This window comes from Lycorma delicatula, chromosome 13, assembly GCF_047948215.1.
Source record: "Lycorma delicatula isolate Av1 chromosome 13, ASM4794821v1, whole genome shotgun sequence".
In the NCBI taxonomy this organism is placed as follows: Eukaryota; Metazoa; Arthropoda; class Insecta; order Hemiptera; family Fulgoridae; genus Lycorma; species Lycorma delicatula.
In genome coordinates this window covers 42,997,521-43,014,241 of record NC_134467.1, presented here as the reverse complement: position 1 = coordinate 43,014,241, position 16,721 = coordinate 42,997,521, and the positions used below count along the sequence as shown (strand labels likewise).

Sequence of the window (16,721 nt, the reverse complement as noted above, 5' to 3'; positions counted from 1 at the left end):
ATATATTTAATCATTTTTTTCTTCATTTTTAATGCTTTTTTATTTTTCAAAATAAAAACGAAAATATCTTTGCACAACTTTTCCAATTAATTTTTTTATTGTTTTTATCAAAAAAGCTTATTATTTCTCAATTTTCCAGCTTAATTTACATAATTTTTATTCAGATTTTTCATATTTATTCTCTTTTTCAGCAAGCTTACTTGATTCAAATTTTTCACATGACTTATTTCTTTTGTTTTTTTCTTAAAATTTTTGTCCTACAATGACATTTTTCATTCTTCAACAGTTATTAATTCTGATTTTAAGGAACTATTTCAAAAGCGAGCATATTCCTTAATTTTCAGTTTCTGAATTACTAATATTGTTATGTAAATTATTTTTAGATGTTTATCTTATCTGTTGTTGTAGTAATTATATTTATCTGTCTTATCTTATAATTATATCGCTGGCTGTGTACTAGTTGATGCAGTCAATTATTTCATTCTACACTGTGTGTTTTTCCCGTACTATACGTTATTTTCATATGACATTGTTTTGCTTGGCTTAATCCGTTAGCTACCAGATAAACAACATGCTGTTCATTTTTTTACTAGCCAAATGGATTTTACATTGTCCTAGATTTTTCATAGAGTCAAGTGACAGGGAAAATAAATAATTGGTGTTGTGCAAAGGTGAGTTGTAACAATTCTGACGGCAATACTTAACTGCAATCCAGCAAACTGAAATTGGAAGTTGTTTTTTATTTCTATGGAGTAAGGAATATGCCAAGTTTTGTATCGAAGAATTTGATATGGATATTGCCGCTGCAATAGGTTAGTAGAAAAATTTTGTAACAGAAGTGAGTGCAGATAAATTACTCCATAATTCAGTAACAGTTGGTAGAAGTTGTTAAATCAATTTTTTCAAAGTGAAAATACAATGTGAAGAATATTTCATGCATATCAAACAAATGACTTGTGACGAAGTTTTACAAAGGAGTATATTAGATGAACATAATTTCTGATTGTTGAAAGAGTTACGATGACATAGCTAATCTACAAAGTTATAATTTTACAAATCAGACTGTTAATTATTTGATTAACTTTAAAGATCTAATTACAGAGGTTCATTCAAACATAGAAAAGTTTATAGGCAGCAGCAAAAAAAAAAACAGAATCGCAAGGAATGTGGCACATCAAGGTCTATGCTAGATTATTTATGTGAGTTCATATGACACCAATTTAACATCAACGCAGACAAATTCAATCAAAATTTTCAGGATATCGTTTTGTTTTGTTTGTCACAATGATGAATATAAGACTTATTTATGTTTAGGAAATGTCTTTTTAATTTGTTTTATTTGACCAAATTGAGGGGCGTCTTTGAATGTAGGGATAGTGTAAGCAATGAATTTTATAAATACAGATAATATAGTTAACTAATTCTTTTCCAAATTAAGTAATTCTTTCTCAACATTTCAGCAATATTTTTTTTTTGTAAAATCTTCCAACATTCTGATGTTATTACATTTAACGTTATGATGTAATGTTTTGTTAATAAATAAATAATACTTTTTAATCCTAAACAAATAGAACAATTTGTTTCATTTTGTCTGATCTGTAATTAACATTATTAATAATGATATTTCCATTGTAATTATGATTTAATTTTTATTATTGTTTTTTTTTTGTGTTTTATTTTAGTGTTTGTATTTAAACCATCAAATCCACAGCCATTCTATGAGAGAAAAAATATTTGTAAAGATAATAGTAAAATATTATCTGCTATATTTTTACCACATAGTAAACCGATTACTGGTATGCCTAGTTGGATGCATCATTCTCAGTTATATTTTATTACATCTTCACAAGTAAGTTATTTATAATATTGTTTTCTGTAACAGATGCTGCATGAAAATTAAATTAATCTTAGAAAAAAATGTTGGATTATTTCAAACTTAACTTTTTTGTATCATATATCATTTAAAAAATTAATATATGTAATGTAATTTGTTATTTTTAAATATGATAAGGTTACACAAGATGAAAACTAAGATGGGATTGGTGAAAATGAAGATGACAAGAAAAATAAAATCATACGTATTCACTTTCACATGTGTTAATAACCCAAATGGTCATCCTTGCTGCTAATTTTCTAAATTCTTTTTTCTTTACAATATATTGTCAATGATAAACTTAGATACTTACAAATCAAATAATATGGAATTCAGCAGTCGATGAAATTAGCTCCAAGCTACCTTTATATCAATAGAAAATGCTTAGTACAAGATTTATAAAGCTAGGAGGCAATATTTTGACAGTATTTTTTTAGCTTTTTTATTCATGCAGTAAATACTTATTTAATATTATAAAAAAACCCTAGAAAATAGAGATATTAACTGAAATGACTGTTGATCCAGATCATTCTATGAAAACTTGTTTAATTAATAGAACTGTGCTTAAATTCTTGCCTGAAATATAATCTTATAAAGACTTCAAAAAAGTCAAAACAACTTTCAAGTATTCAAAAAAGCTGGCAAAGTACAGCATGACATTTTTAGCTATTAATAATAAAAATTAAAAAGAGTTGGAGATAAAACAGAATGTATGTTTTTTTAGAGGTGAGGAATAAATTTTAAGAATAAGTTTTCCAAAACATTCATATGTAGATTAAGCTTTACAAATTTGCTTAAGTAAAGTTTTCTGTAAATCTAACACTTCCCTCAATAAAGGGTTAAATAAAAAAACAAAATTTTCAAAAAACATTTCTTCATTTTAGATCCAGGGTTTATATATTTTTTTTAAATTGTTGACATTTCTTGATAGCTCATATTGAATATAAATTAAAAAAAAAAAGAATTAGTATTATTTATACTTGCATTGCAGGTAACAAATTTACTGTAATAAAGTTTTCTTTTAAATGCCACTGAAGAAAAACAAAATTGGTTTTTTTTTGTGATCTCCCACCCCCTTAACAAATTTTGAAAAAAATATTAGTATGATCCATTCCCCATGTATAGAAATATTTGAGCCAAATTTGAAGAAAATTGGTAGTCAATCCTGAGATATAAGACCAAAAGCAGTGTGACAAACACATGTACATACACTCATACATGTATATTTTTTGACCTAGATATACTAGTTGGGATATACTATAGATATATAGATACAAGTTATAGATATACTATAAACAGGAAGTGCAAACTGGTGAAAGAAGAGTGGATTAAAGAAAAGTGTTCAGAAGTGGAAAGAGAAATGAACATTGGTAAAATAGACGGAGCATACAGGAAAGTTAAGGAAAATTTTGGGGTACATAAATTAAAATCTAATAATGTGTTAAACAAAGATGGTACACCAATATATAAGACGAAAGGTAAAGTCGATAGATGGGTGGAATATATTGAAGAGTTATACGGAGGAAATGAATTAGACAATGGTGTTATAGAGGAAGAAGAGGAAGTTGAGGAGGATGAAATGGGAGAAACAATACTGAGATCTGAATTTAAGAGAGCATTAAAAGATTTAAATGGCAGAAAGGCTCCTGGAATAGACGGAATAGCGATAGAATTACTGCGCAGTGCAGGTGAGGAAGCGATTGATAGATTATACAAACTGGTGTGTAATATTTATGAAAAAGGGGAATTTCCGTCAGACTTCAAAAAAAGTGTTATAGTCATGATACCAAAGAAAGCAGGGGCAGATAAATGTAAAGAATACAGAACAATTAGTTTAACTAGTCGTGCATCAAAAATCTTAACTAGAATTCTATACAGAAGAATTGAGAGGAGAGTGGAGGAAGTGTTAGGAGAAGACCAATTTGGTTTCAGGAAAAGTATAGGGACAAAGGGAGCAATTTTAGGCCTCAGATTAATAGTAGAAGGAAGATTAAAGAAAAACAAACCGACATACTTGGTGTTTATAGACCTAGAAAAGGCATTCGATAACGTAGACTGGAATAAAATGTTCAGCATTTTAAAAAAATTAGGGTTCAAATACAGAGATAGAAGAACAATTACTAACATGTACAGGAACCAAACAGCAACAGTAATAATTGAAGAACATAAGAAAGAAGCCGTAATAAGAAAGGGAGTCCGACAAGGATGTTCCCTATCTCCGTTACTTTTTAATCTTTACATGGAACTAGCAGTTAATGATGTTAAAGAACAATTTAGATTCGGAGTAACAGTACAAGGTGAAAAGATAAAGATGCTACGATTTGCTGATGATATAATAATTCTAGCCGAGAGTAAAAAGGATTTAGAAGAAACGATGAACGGCATAGATGAAGTCCTACGCAAGAATTATCGCACGAAAATAAACAAGAACAAAACAAAAGTAATGAAATGTAGTAGAAATAACAAAGATGGACCACTGAATGTGAAAATAGGAGGAGAAAAGATTATGGAGGTAGAAGAATTTTGTTATTTGGGAACTAGAATTACTAAAGATAGACGAAGCAGGAGCGATATAAAATGCCGAATAGCACAAGCGAAACGAGCCTTCAGTAAGAAATATAATTTGTTTACATTAAAAATTAATTTAAATGTCAGGAAAAGATTTTTGAAAGTGTATGTTTGGAATGTCGCTTTATATGGAAGTGAAACTTGGACAATCGGAATAAATGAGAAGAAAAGATTAGAAGCTTTTGAAATGCGGTGCTATAGGAGAATGTTAAAAATCAGATGGGTGGATAAAGTGACAAATGAAGAGGTATTGCGGCAAATAGATGAAGAAAGAAGCATTTGTAAAAATATAGTTAAAAGAAGAGACAGACTTATAGGCCACATACTAAGGCATCCTGGAATAGTCGCTTTAATATTGGAAGGACAGGTAGAAGGAAAAAATTTTGTAGGCAGGCCACGTTTGGAATACGTAAAGCAGATTGTTGGGGATGTAGGATGTAGAGGGTACACTGAAATGAAACGACTAGCACTAGATAGGGAATCTTGGAGAGCTGCATCAAACCAGTGAAATGACTGAAGACAAAAAAAAAATACTAGTTGGATCCTAAAACAAAGATTTGCAAAAAGCAGATTGTTTAGCACAATTAATCTATGTTCTAACTTAGGTTAAGTTCAATTAATCTAAGAGTAATATGTCTAACTTCTACATGCTTTTATGTTTACAAATATATGTTCTACCTTCGTTTATATTAAATAAAAGAAATCCACTTCTGAACTGTATTTGTATAACAGCGCAGTAATTTATTATATGTGAAATTATAGATTCTGTTGACATTTTAACAATTATTATTCTATTTAAAAGAATTTCCCAACAATAATTTATTCATAATAAAATAAAAAGATTTTCTTTTACGAAACATGTTCATGAGTTTTTAAATAATAATATTTTTTTTAAAAACCTGGACTTTTCTACATTTTCATTAAATTTGTACAAACAATTTCTATTAATAGCTTCTATATTGCTAACTTTCCTTTCATTTCTAAGCAATACTGGGATAGTTGCTTTTTTGTAACTATAAAATAGCATATCTAGTTTCTACTGATATTTTATGTATATAAGAGGTTATTATGTACTGATTGGAGAAAATTATTTATTTATTTAAGTTCTATTTAAATCGTATTACTATGTAAATTTGTATCTTTAATTTTGTTATTTACGTATTAGAAAATAAAAGGATAAAAAGATATATGCTGAAAAAAGCTTTTCAACCACTTTTGTAATTAACTTTGCAGAGATGCCTGTTCACTATTTTTTTTTCCTTTAACCTTTTCTTTGTCATAAGTTTATGATTTATGTTTTTCTTCAGTAAAGTATTTTTTGTACTCCTTTAATAGGTCAGGATTTTGTACCAGCTCATTCAAATCCTCATTGAAATTTTATTAAGATTGAAGTTTATTTTGGATGAACATCTCGCATGATGATGAAAACAAAAGTGAAATATTTAAAGATATATTTTACTTTTGATGAATTACTTAGTCAGCTCATTTCCTCAGACTTAAAGATTAAAGAAAAAATTTTGTTGAAAAAAAATTATGTATATATACACAGAGTGTGTCATGAAATTCTCCCAAGACTTTCATAACCTATTCTACGCGTAAAAATAATGGAAAACTTTCATATAAACATATGTTCTAAAATGCTTTGTTTGCGAGTTATAGCTAGTGAAAGATTTCATTCAGATTTCAGCTACCCTGGTGAAATTAGGTCAAACTGAAGTTTTTAGTACATTAATTAAGGGGCAGAATCAGTGATTTATTATGGTTTTTGACCAGAAAAATCAAATAAAATAGATCCCAGAACCTTAACTGTAGTCATTTTTGAGAAATGTGGGGATATAAACCAATTAATTGGGTTTTAAAGCAGATCGTTTCCTGGGTGTAGATGTTAAACCGGCTGTTTTATGATAAGGATAAAACTTGTTTAAATGTCCCCCAAACCATTGAATGCAAAACTTAAATTCACTTGGAAAGATATAATGTATGTGGACTGCGCTAAACTGCATTGATAATAATCTTGTCAGTAACAGCATTGTGTTGGATAGATCATTCGTACCTGGTACGAATACTATGTAGTAAACCTTTTTCCCAAAGATTGTAAAAAATCATGCTAATTGTTCTGGGATGTGGAATCCTGCGATTCGGAAAAGGTATTTCATAATCTACTGCAGTAGCTGTAGCATTACCATTACACACCCAAAATGAATACCATATCAGAGTATTCCTTTGTTATATATAAGTATTGCATTACTTCAATGGCAAACCGTTCACATTCAAACTAAAATTCATAGAAAACTTTCACTAATGACAGCACAGTTCACAGTACCCAATATACTTAAATGTACCTTACAGAATGATTTGAACACTAATACAGTATTGAGCATTGTTGATCAGCTATTATTATTTTATTGCCAACTTTGAAATTACCATTTTTTCAAATAACTTATTGTATTTCTGTCATTAATAAAAACATTATTATCTTAGTAATTTTTATTTTGCAATTTTTTTATTTTTTAACAGTGGATTTTGTTTTTACAAGTTTTTCACATCACCAAAAAAGAATTTGGTTTTTAATATAATATAATAATAATTTATTTTCCAAACCAACAATACACTTTTTAAGACAAACAATACAATATCATTTACAATACACAACAGAGTTACAAATTAGACATAGCTTATGAATTATATAAATATTTCTGTTGACCTACAACAGTTTGTACCCATAAGTTCTAATTGCACTAAAACAGTCAAGAGTAACTGTAGTTTCCTAATTTAAAACTGCGGTGCAATAATTTATGATGAAATAATAATTTTTGTGATTTAACAATAGTTTGGAAAATTATGTACTTCTTGAGGACAAGAGTCCAGTTTTAAGAGTTAACATCAATTTATGATTAAAACATTGAAGAATAATAAAGATATATAAATGAGGACAGAAGTGACTGAGTAGATATTTAACAATTACTAAAAATTATAGAAATATTAAAGAGAAGGAAAATCATTCAGTTTGTCATTAGAAGTTAAAACGTGATTCACAAAATGTTTGATTGCATTAAATAAGTACTGTTTCTCAATAAAATCTGAATTTTTCTAACCTTTCTTCTTTCTATTCAATTTATCTTAACACCATTTTGTTCAGAATTAGATTCTTTGCAAGTTTTTTTTTTAAGTTCTATGTGTTTATTACCTAATTAACAAAGTTGTTTCTCATCAAAACATAAAAAACATAGGACCTTTTACCTCAATTTATTGGTTTTCACTCCAGATTTCTCAAAAAACTATTCCATAGTTTTCTCAAAAACTATGGCTCTGAGACCTATTCTATTCGATTTTGCAGGTCAAAAACCGTAAGAAATCACTAATTCTGCCCTGTAATTAACATCCTAAAAAGTTAAGTACAACCTCATCTCAACAGTGTAGCTGAAATCCAAGTGAAATCTTTCACTAGCCATAACTCGCAAACAAAGCATTTTAGGACATGAATTTTTTCCATTATTTTCACGAGTAGAATAGATTATAAAAGTCCTGGGAGACTTTGGGAATATATATACTGGGTGTACATATATGTACTGGGTGTATATATATTCCCAAAACTACTGCATGAACAAAGAAAGGAACAGACTGAAATTGCTTTGACATCTCTTGATTTATTTAACTAGCTGACCCGGCAGTGCTTTGCTATTCCTAGATTTGAGTGTATAGATATATATATATATATATCGTCTTACATGTTGAACAGAAACACATGCTACCTTGAACAGAAACACATGCTACGTTGAACAGAAACACCCTATTGTCATTGTCAAGTTTTTTTTTTGTTTTTTTTGCTAACCGGCTTGAAAATTAGATTGAGAAGTATATGGGCAACCATCATCATACATTCCTAATCGTACACCGTGTGATTTTTATTTTTATATATCTAGATTAAATGAACACAATTGAAAGTTTGATAAAACATTAAAGATCTGAATGTTATGGAACTTCACAAAATTTAACATTTCACTTCATAAAAGTCAAAATGTAAATAAATCCAATTGTTAAAAAACAGCACTACCTATTGGATTTAATTCAAACTACTCTCTAAACACAGTAGGCTGTTCAAAATACTCCTAACTTTCTTTCTACTGGTCAGATAGCTTTAAATACCTTCTCCGAACAACGCAAACTATTTTTCAAAAAACCGTGTGTAAATTCAGCCCATTAGTTTTTTGGTCTGTAGCAGACACAAATAGGAACATTGCCTTATATATATATATAGATGAAAAGGCAACAAATTTCTTAAAATAATTGTGTTAATGATGACAAAATATTGAACTGTTATAAAACTACTGAAAGTAATCACTAGTCAATGTAGCATAATTATTTGGAAGCTTATTCAAAATCTACAAAGGAAACTGGACCCACAAAAAATGATGGCAACTTTTTTCTAGGACCTCTTACATGTTATCTTCATACTATGTTGCACAGAAACACCCTATTGTCCATTATATTTTTTTTTTGTTTGTTTGGCTAACCGGTTTGAAAATTAGATTGAAAAGTACTTGGGCAACCATCATAATCCCTAATCATACATCCTGTGTATGATTATGATTTTTTTTTTATATTTCTATCATTTTAGAAGTTATGAAGAGAGCAAAGAAGCTATCTTTGAGTTGCTAACATAACTAGCAGTGGATTTCCATAATTATGAAATATATATATATATATATATGCTAACTACCTTACATAATAATTGTTTAAATCTAAATGCCAAATAAATAGCTTTTAGTTATTATATAATTTATTTCAGTGGAATATTGCTTACTTTTTGTGTACAAACTTATTACACACATAAGACTACATTCCCCTTTAAGAAGACTTACAATCTTATGCATTTATAGCCTGTTAAGGTTATTTTTTCACTTCCTGAGGGACTTGGAATTATTACTACCCATTCCTTACTGTTGTATTTTTATATACATGTAAAGTCAAATTCCTAACTGTTCCCCGTGGAAACAGGCAGTGTCATTATACTGAGGCTTCTCTCAGTTTAAACAGTTTGTTTCAATATATGTCATCTTCTGTTTACTCAAAATTTATCACAAATATATTTTTATTTTTCTTCATCTCTACCCTTTTATTATCTGAAAACTAAAATTTCATTCCTACCCTTTTTGAAATTGAACTGGTCTCACATTTTAATCATTTTTACCTCATCTGTATCTATTCATCCATAAAAATACTATGTGTGTGATGTCAATATGACAATTACTCAACAATTTTCTATATGTAATGAATTGCATATAATTTACTTTTTCAGGAATTATTCTCTGTAGAATTAGAAGATAATATAAACAAAAACCAGTTAAAGGAATTTAATACCAATGAAGAGGACATAATAAAAACACCATTTTCTATGTTGAAAGCAAAACAGATGAAAATAATGGAAGATAAAGATTCTGATAAATCTTCATTTAAAAAATCATTAATTGGATTAGGCTCCGAAAAGGCTATTAGAAAGGTAAACTGTTTGTTTTTTTTATCTTGCTACTATATAAAGAGACGTCTTTTTCATTTGTTCGTAATAATTATGAAATCTGAACTAATCATTACAAAATTTTATCTGTAGCTTTCTTATGACTCTTGGAACGTTTGCCATAGTTCAAACCTCACCAGTCTCCTGCTTCATAAATCATAAATAAAAAAGCAATAAATAAATAACCTAGAACTTCTGTTACTAAATTTAATGTTGTTTTCTGTATCGATAGATATTTTCTGTGTCAGTATGGACTTCTTCAGACAGATATTATCTGTTTTACTAAATTTAATGTCGCTGTCTAATCTGGTGGCGACCCACCATGAACTCATTCTCATGCAAGCAAATAACATTATAGATTTTTATATCCTGAACTAAGAAGTTCCATCAGGGTAAGTCATACACATAATTGATATAATAACTTTCAATTTGATATTACTATCTTCACAACAGAAGTCGGTGAAGTCACTGATAGGAAGAACTCTAGGACTATAGAATTTATTATCATAGACAATCTATGCCAAAACATTCTCAAAGACATGAAGAACAATATATATGCTCGGCTCAGAATTGAATTCAACATCGAGCAGTATATTACATCTCAAATCTGTTTTTGATTATCACTGTGAAATTACTATCTGAATTTGAAAGATATTCTAATAGATAACATTATTAAAATATGTAACCGTTTGAATGCCAGAAAATGGAATGATGAAACTCCTGATTTCGTTAAAGATTTGATTTTAGGAACATATCTTTTATCTAAATATTTCATTTTATATACTAAGTTGTGATTTCTAAGTTTTATAAGCATATAATACAGGCATTACCATGATAGGGGATCCTTGTATCTTGTTTTTAAAGGTATTACCATGTTGTTATTTACCACAGTAAAAATTAATATGTGATAATATTGACAAATTCAGCCTCATTATGAAGCAGATTTTATAAAGTTACTATTTTCTAAATTATTTTCTTTTATCACATTCACTGTTAAGCGATATACACATCCCCCCCCCCCCACCATTCTGAAATTCCTTTTTTCATTTGCTAATTCAGAAAACTCTATTGTACCTAGTTAATTTTTTTGGAAAAAACAATTTTCTTTAAGTAAAATATTTGTTCGTACTTGTTACACTTATACACGTTTTTCTATTGTAAGTTTATTTTTCTGAATATAAACAATATATAGTGTGTTCAAAAAGTTCCTTTCTTATTATCTTTTATAGTTGAAGATGAAAAGTTTTTATTTTAGTGACATAAGCCATAATTATTTAATTTATCTACTATTCAATTCCCTGTTTTATGTAATATAAAGATTATTGAGTTCATAAATGTTAAAAGTAGGATATATGTGAAAATTCTTTGTAAAAAGCTTATTTAAAGAAAAAAAATTAATTATATGAAAAAATTTTAAGTACAATTTTATATACTGACTTGGGTTTGCAGCTCTTGATAAGGATATTGAGAAATAGCCCATATAAAAATTCTTACTAATACAATTGATTCTTTAAGCAGTAAAAATAAAATCTTCCATTTTTTTTTTTAGATAAAGCCATTTTTTTGCTACCTGTCAATTTATTGTACAGATATTGCAGTACATTAATCTGTTCCAATAAACCGAGGAACAAATGTGCTCTTCGCTTGAAATATAACCACATATGTAGCACATGCTTTACCAGTTTTCATTTTTTTAATTTTTATCTGTTAATTGGAAATCAACTGTATTTCCATCAGCTTAAGTACCTATATGACCAGTTTGTAATGCAATGCTTTGTGCATGTCAGTCCCATTGTTTTACACTTATCTGGATTCTGCTGGAGTAATCCAGCAGATATATTGAAAAGAAGGTACATTATTAATATGTAATCATTATTTGTTTTATGCATTTTACAGTTACTATCAGTACAAATACATACCACACCTGGAATTAGTAACTTTTGTAATGATTTTTTGACATCATTCATCACTCAATCGTAAGTATCTTTTTTTATGATTACTATATTTTTTTTTTTGCGTAATTTAAAATAAATTTTTAATTTATAGCAGTTAATAGGAGAGGTGAGATTTATTACAGTTAATGTATTATAACAAGTGATAACCAAAATGATTGCCCATCTTTAATTTGATTAATAAATTTTTTATCAATAAAAATTGTTTAATATTCTAAAAATCATACATAACCTTATAAAAAATAAAAATAATTGAAAAAATCTACTTTTTAACATTAGTAAATTTTAAATTTGGTAATATTTTCTAGTTTATTTTTTTATTGACAAATACTATTTTGTTACTCCTGTCCCCGAAGGGGAAGATCCTGCCTTGAGGTGATTCTAGTCACCACGCCATCCACTCCAGACGTAGCCCTGATGGACTTTACCAGAGGTCATCTGAAACCACTGAGTGAATAACATTTCTCACTTAACAACAGCTTGGTCTCCATCAAGATGTCACTGATGTAAATGCCACGAATGACATTTCCATCGGTGTAATAACGTTCTATCAATAAATACAAAACAAAACAAAAAACTAACTACTTAAACAAACAGAACTGAGTAGAAATAAAATATTTAAATTTTGAGCTAAAGCTCTATCAACAAAATAAAATGAACATCACAAAAACAAAATTATGGAGCGCCTATCTTGATGATAAGAGAACTCCCAAGTGGTCCCTAACCACCCTGCTAACTTGAACTCCCCATCCTTCTACAACTCACTGAAGAACCAAATATTTCGTGAAGTTCTCCACAATTGACCATTCAGTTTGGCTTTTCCAGTTAAAATTTAAATCTAAAATAGACCCATATCCCCGAGCTGTCTCACTACCTCTAATCGTTTTTCTTCATACCGATGACAGACATATGGACACAGACCCGAATTGGCTATCTATCTATCCCTAAAAGTAGCATGGCCCAAAAGAAACTGAGTTATATACTTGTTAGGAGTCACTTTGAGGCGCTCTGGAGACTCCTCACATAGGGAAAAGACCATGTGTGTAATGTCCATCAGCTGTTACATCCCATCTAGTCTGCCACAGTTGAAATTCATAATTCTCAGACTTTCTAGTTCTAGCAGAAGTTAGTTGACCCAACTTCTTTGCGAAATAGCATTATTAATGCTCAAGCGCAAGAACATCAATGTGACTCTAATATGCTTTAAAATTAGTATTAAATAAATTAAAATCTTAATCCCAAAAAATGATTTTTTAACTTTTTTTAAAAATCAGGAGCCCTGCATTAAAGGGGGCTTTCTGTGACTTTTATGATTACAAAAATAAGTTTTAGGGATTGATATTTTAGAATTGCAAAAAGAAGTTTGATTTTTCGGGCTCCCTTACTCCAGAGGAAGTAATTGGATAAAATTAATGTTAAAAAGTAGCCCCAAATTAGCAATACTAAATTAAAATTATATATTTTTTATAAATATTGAAAAAATAAAAAGATTCACCCCCATAATTTAAAATAAATTCTAATATGATCTTTTTTTAGGAAGGGGGTAAAAATTAGAACTAGACATTTAGGAATAATGAAATAATCAATACTTTCACATTTTAAACACAACGGTATTTTATACAATGAGTTTCAAAAAAACTTCAAAACAGTTTTTTGTTGCCATAGACTACAGGACTGGAATGAGGGAAAATTTTTATAGTCATTTAAATTAATGTCGAAAATATTAATGTAAAAATCTTCCATTAACTCCTTTTCTGAAGCAAGAAATAGCCAAAAAAAGAAAAAAACAAATTTGTCACTTTTTTGGTGGTGAGGGTGGAATATTTTTAAAAAAAATCTTGGCAATTTCTTATCCTGATAAAAAGGGTTTCAACTTCTGTAAGAAAATTTTTTATGTCATTTTCTTACAAAGTTTGAAGAAAATTCATTTAAGGTGTCTTAAAGTTATTAAAACTTCAAACAGACTAACTATATAAAAATTTACTTATAAAAGCTGTTATTTTAAGTTTAGGGATAACATCTTTTTTTTTTTTCAATTTTAATACAAAAAGTCAGGATCTTTGTTAGGGTGAAAAAAATTTTTTGAAAAAAATGTTTAACTTTGTTAATATAATTTGTAAGCTATAAATAAATAATATTAGACAAAGAATTAAATCATATCATAGTCACACGTTATGACATCATAACTAATACTGAAGAGTGAGCCTTCATGGACAAGTTTAATCATGTCTGTGCAGGTCAAAACATGTAGCTGAAAACACAGCTGTGATGTTTGTATTAAGCACTGAATTTAGGAATGAATTAATTTTGTTCAGTATTATTGCTGTCTTAAGTTTGTTAGCAGTGCAGTGTCATAATGCCTCGAAATTTTGTAAATGATGCGGATGCCTTTTGTTATGTATGTGGTGAGTTTACCGTAAAATAAAATAGAAAAAACATTAAACCTTTAATTAAAAAAAAAGCTTATCATTTGTACTTTCAGTGTAAAATTGATGATCAGGATAAGACATGGTCTCCTCATGTAATATGCACTAATTGTTCTGTATATTTAAGAGGATGGCTGACAGAAAGAACTTTCTCAGTACTTTATTGATGAGAATAATTTGGTTTATTGCACAAATATTCATGAGTTTATGTTGCACTTTAGGACAAGTTCATAAACCGGAGCACTGGCACCTTTTCATAGATTTGTCCAAGTATAGTTTAAAAGTGGCTCTACTATACAACGGTAATAAATATCCTTCAATACCAATCGCTTACGGTATTAATTTGAAAGAGACATATGATGTGATGAAGGACGTTCTTGAAAAAATAAATTATAAAAAACATAGTTGGAACATATGTGGTGATTTGAAAGTTATAACTATTTTGTTAGGCATGAAATTAGGCTCTACTAACTACATGTGTTTTCGTTGCGAATGGGACAGCCAAGCTAGGGATAAACATTATGTTACCAAAGAGTGGAAGAAACAAGACAACTTTACTCCAAATGGGAAAAATATTATTCGTACGCCCTTAGTTGAACCCAAAAAATTATTTTGACCCTTTCTCCATATCAAGCTTGGACTAATAAAAAATTTTGTAAAAGCAATGAAGAAGGATAGGGTCTCAGATTTTGTACATCAGACAGAAATTTCCGAATGTAAGTGAAGGAAAAATTAAAGAAAGAATATTTGTTGGTCCCCAGATGATAATTGGTCAAAGATGATGTATTTAACTTTATGTTAAATAATCTAGAAAATGCAGCTTGGGCTTCATTTAAAGACATTTGCAAAAACTTTTTTCTGCAAACAAATATCCAACAATACCACGATATTGTTAATCAACTTCTTACTTCATACCAAGCTATGGGATATAATATGTCTTTGAAATTTACATTTCCTCCACTCTTATCTCGATTTTTTCCCGGATAACCTCAGAGACGTAAGTGACGAACAAGGTGAATGTTTCCACCAAGACATTTTGGTGATGGAAAGGGAAATTGAATACTAACATGCTAGCCGATTACTGTTGGACATTAATTCAGGATGTGCCTGAGGCTGTTTATAAAAGAAAAACATCAGCGAAATGATTCTAACACAGGTATTGCCATGCAAAATTATAAATTTTACAGATTTTCGCTATATTTTCCCTTAATTTTTTTAAGCGTATTTTATTTAAAACTAAGGGTGATAGAAAAATTGTATTTGCAGATCTGTAATGTACAAAAAAAGCAATTTAAGGAATGGTATCACTCTTAGAGAAATATTTAAAATTTTTTTTTGTTTTATCAGTGTAATTGAAACATCTTTTTATCTTATAGTTTATTTTAAAACTTTTTTATTAATATTTATTGAATATATGGAAAGATATGCTTATAATATTTTTGATGTAACAACACATTTATATGTCTAAACAACAGCACAAAATATATCAGCCTTTTTTTTTGGAGGGGGAATGTTAAGAACAGCACTTCATTTAAAGTATTTACATTCTTATTGTTATATTTTATTTTCATGCATTTTTAAATTTGTTAATTTATTTTCAGATCGAATAAAATGAACGTTAAAAAAAAGAAAAAGAAGAAGAGAAATAAAAAAATCATTAGCGATAATAAAATTAGTGATGATCATTTAAAAAATACACATATTGATGATAAAGATTATGGTAATTTAAGCACTAATTATAATATCAGTAAAATAAATAGTAGTTTTGATAAAAATAGTAAAAAGAAGAAAAAAAATTACGTTAAAAATCTTAATAGAAAAAACACCAGTAATGATAATAATAAATCTCCCATTAAAATTAGAAAAAATAAAACAAAAAGAAAACGAAAGAGATCAAAATCTGAGGAGATAAAACATAAAGAAGGTTTTGTAATAGATGAAGCTGCAGATTTGGGTTTATTGAATCTTTTTAAAAATGAATAGGTTTTCTAATTATAAATTTTTTAAAATATCTATTTAATTTATTGATAATTTTAAATAAATACTATTAGATATTTTTAAGAAATACAATTAAATATTTAATTTACTATTAAATATTTTATATTGTATTTATAATAATGTATAGTGTTTGGTTTATTATTTATATTTTATTAATAAAAAGTTGTTTTTAATTTATTTTCTTTTTACTTAGGGTTTTATTATTTTTGACGTGAAACTATTTGTTCTTCCCGTGCCAGAATGTCTTCCAGTGCAAAATCTTGGTTTTCACCAAAATGCAAAAGTTATTAAAAAAACGTCTGTAGCAAATATAGACAGTTAACTTACACAATTGTGTTTGATAAGTTCATACAAAAATAAAGACAGATTTTGGGAAAAAGTTTTTTTCA

General features: G+C 28.4%; 1 protein-coding gene across 1 annotated transcript in view; it reads left to right on the top strand.

Annotated features, from left to right (window-relative positions):
• The window catches only part of l(2)05287 (WD repeat-containing protein l(2)05287), a 50,311-nt gene extending 33,806 nt beyond the window's left edge, over nucleotides 1-16,505 (top strand). The window contains exons 12-15 of the mRNA XM_075381358.1: nucleotides 1,683-1,849; nucleotides 9,741-9,941; nucleotides 11,853-11,932; nucleotides 15,936-16,505. Coding sequence (XP_075237473.1) covers nucleotides 1,683-1,849; nucleotides 9,741-9,941; nucleotides 11,853-11,932; nucleotides 15,936-16,317 — 830 coding nt within the window. The 3' untranslated portion in view covers nucleotides 16,318-16,505. The remainder of the gene's footprint in view (nucleotides 1-1,682; nucleotides 1,850-9,740; nucleotides 9,942-11,852; nucleotides 11,933-15,935) is intronic.
• The last annotated feature ends 216 nt before the right edge of the window (nucleotides 16,506-16,721 follow it).